Source organism: Vigna umbellata, chromosome 1, assembly GCF_029865625.1.
Source record: "Vigna umbellata cultivar VRB3 chromosome 1, Vumbellata_1.0, whole genome shotgun sequence".
Taxonomy (NCBI): Eukaryota; Viridiplantae; Streptophyta; class Magnoliopsida; order Fabales; family Fabaceae; genus Vigna; species Vigna umbellata.
Window position 1 is genome coordinate 27,681,226 of NC_142165.1, and position 3,072 is coordinate 27,684,297.

Genomic DNA, 3,072 nt, shown 5'->3' on the forward strand with positions numbered 1-3,072 from the left:
ATGAAAATTTAACTCCTCATGAATATGGAAAGAAGTACAACCAAGGAGGAGGAAAACATCTCCAAATCCTCTTAGAATGTGTCTATGAATTATATGGATTATGTGTGAGAGGCTCACTAGAGTCTTTGTCTAAAATCACCGTAAGATAACTAAGACCGAAGTCTTTTCTCTCTCTAGTTCTCTCTTGCTCCACCTATCTTTTGAATTTTTCCATAATGTTATATTTATATACTTTCGCATGATGGCTTAGATTATGGCTCACAACTCCTACGTTGAGGTTTCCTACCTTGGTGGGTTTCCTGCATGGTTTAGGCTATGAACTACTGGACTTATTTAAGGTTGCTTAATATCAAATCATTCTTCTAAGGCTCAAGCTTTTCAGCTTATGGCTTAAGGAAACCTTCATGGAAGGATTTTCTTTGTGGCTCAAGCCCTTAGGTGGCGCTTCAACTATGGCAAGGCATATTCTTTTGAAATGGTTGGATTTCTTCTTCTTTTCTTCAATTTGCAGATTTAACTCCTTAGATTCATGTATTTTTGCAAAAAAAAAAAAGTAAAATTGGGGAAGTTATCATAGAATTTATATTTAATCAAAGCAAGATAAATGTTAATTACACATTGAATTTCGCTAATATCAAGAACTTATCAACATTGATGGTGTGGGGAAACACTGGAAGGGGGGTTGAATAGTGTTTCCATAACTTGCAAATATGATCGTGATGTACGTGATACTTGAAATTGGTTAAGCTTGATACGTTGTCTTGGAGGGATCGTTTACTTGGCCAACTCAACGTATCCAAGTTTTGAATATGGGCAGTAATATTAAGTGGCGTAATGCTTATTGTCAAAGAGAGGAAGCGTAGGAGAAGTTAACTAGACTACATCGTTTATCAATAGACTAAACCACGCACAATATTTTATATTGGTTCATTTGTTAAGGCTACGCCCAATTCTCCTCTAAGTTAACATATAGGATTCTGTTAGATATTCAATGAAGTACAATTGAGTTTAACTCGCTCCTGATTGTGTAGTATTATTCACCACTCCTAGTATCCCTAGACGCTCTCAATACCTCTGAGAAACTACGTGTAGTTTAGTTTTCCCCACTTATGAATGTGTAGTATTGTTCACCACTCCTAGTATCCCTGATCAGCGAATAACCTCTAGTTACCCTAAATCAATTGAGTATTTGTACCACTCCTGGTACTTTTAAAACCGAATCCATCTCTATAATTTTGAATTCTCTTATATCTCATGTTTTCTAGCCTTTAATTTTATTTTATTTAACTCCAACTCTTTTACTTCCTACACCCCCTTATTTAATTTCTAAACAGAATAAATAAAAGTAAAAGACTATTTTGCCTTTAGGCCAAAATATAAATATAATTAAAGGAACTAACATAATTATTATGTCTTAATAAAACTATACACTCAAGAACACTAATTACAAAACAAAAACACCACAATCTCAAGACTACCTTATATCTAAGACCCCCATTTTCCTTGATCTTACAATTAGGATAGTTCATGCATTCTTGAGCTTTCATTTTATTTTCCCTTTCAGCTTGCCTAGATGATTCTACACTTTCTAGTTTAGATTTCACGCTCTCATTTTCTTTGACTAGATTTTCATTCCTCTTATCTAAGTCTCTTTTCTCGCATTTCATCCTATTTACTTGATATTGCATTTTCATTGACTCACCATGTAATTCTTGAAATGCATCAAGTAATCGGTAATACCTATCCTTTATTGATTCATCTCCAAAGTTGCTTGCACTACTTTATGAATAGATTGAGCTAGCCATCAAACACAGGTCTGTCTCCTCTTCAAGGCTTTCATTAAAGTCACTTGATGGAGAGCTTGAATCACTATCTTCCCAGGCTATATAGGCCTTTTTTTGCCTGTGGTTACTGCTGTCTTGGCTGCTTCTATCATCTAACTTTTGCTTCATTTTCAAAACTAGAAAATTAGGTTTAATAGGCCCAACATTGCCACATTTATAACAGGTTAGGGCAACAACAACTTTGCCTTTTCTCCTATTTGATCTTGAGTTTCCTGCAAAATCAGAACTTGATTTATTTCTGGATTTCATAAATTTGGAAAATCGTTTTTACAATCAGATTCATTGCTTCAAGATCTGGATTCTCTGTTTCATAATTAGCCTCTTAAACATGTCTTCTTGAGGCTGTCTTGCTTGTTGTCTTGAGGGTAATGGTGTACTTTTGTTCTCCTTCTTCTTCCTCCTTTAATATGCCAAGCTTTAACTCATGTTCTGTTAATTTGCCAAAAAGTGTAGCCATGTTCATGGTTTTCAAGTCTCTTGTTTTTTATATGGCAGTAACCTTTGGCTGCCAACTTCTGTTTAAGCTCTTCAAGATCTTGATGTTTATTTCACCACTATTTTGTATATCGTAGTTTGTTTCACCACTCTTCATTATGAAAATCTCAAATTCTTGAATGAGAGAGTTCTTCTTTGCTCTCTTGACTTCATTCGCGCCTTCATGGATGACTTCCAAAATGTCCCACATTTCCTTGGCAGTTATGCACATAGAAATTCTATAGAATTCATCAATGGTGGGGGAAGAGGAAATGATGTTCTTGGCTTTGACATCATAGTGAGCTCTTTTGTTTTCATCTACATTCCACTCAGAGAAGTCTTTAGCCTTTGTCTTAACATTTTCAATCTTTGTTGGTTCAAAGAGGCCATTGATAACAACATACCAGATACCTTTGTCAACTAATTCCAAGAAAATTTTTATCCTTATTTTCCAAAAAGGGTAATTTTCACCCGCAAATAGTGGTTGTTTATTTGTGGATGCACCTTCTTCAAAGGTGTGAGATATATTGGCCATTAGGATCGATTTAATCGATTAAGCAGTTAAAGTAATCGATTAAAATTTGAGTAGTTTTCAAATTCCGGCTTTGGTGCCAATTGTAAGAGTAGAAATGCCTTATATCTCAAGCCAATAAGGGGTGAATTGGATTAACCCTTTTAAAAAGATCTTTTCAAAAACTTGATGAGCTCTTTAACTTTCTTGAAATCAATAAAAAAAAGTGATGAATCAATAAGA

The 3,072-nt window shown here is 34.7% G+C and overlaps 1 protein-coding gene across 1 annotated transcript; it reads right to left on the reverse strand.

Moving 5' to 3' along the window:
* Positions 1 to 2,328: 2,328 nt before the first annotated feature.
* LOC148205046 (uncharacterized) lies at positions 2,329 to 2,853 on the reverse strand. Its single transcript, XM_088100609.1, has one exon. It carries the CDS (start codon positions 2,851 to 2,853, stop codon positions 2,329 to 2,331), a length of 525 nt encoding a protein of 174 aa, XP_087956735.1.
* Between the last annotated feature and the right edge of the window lie 219 nt (positions 2,854 to 3,072).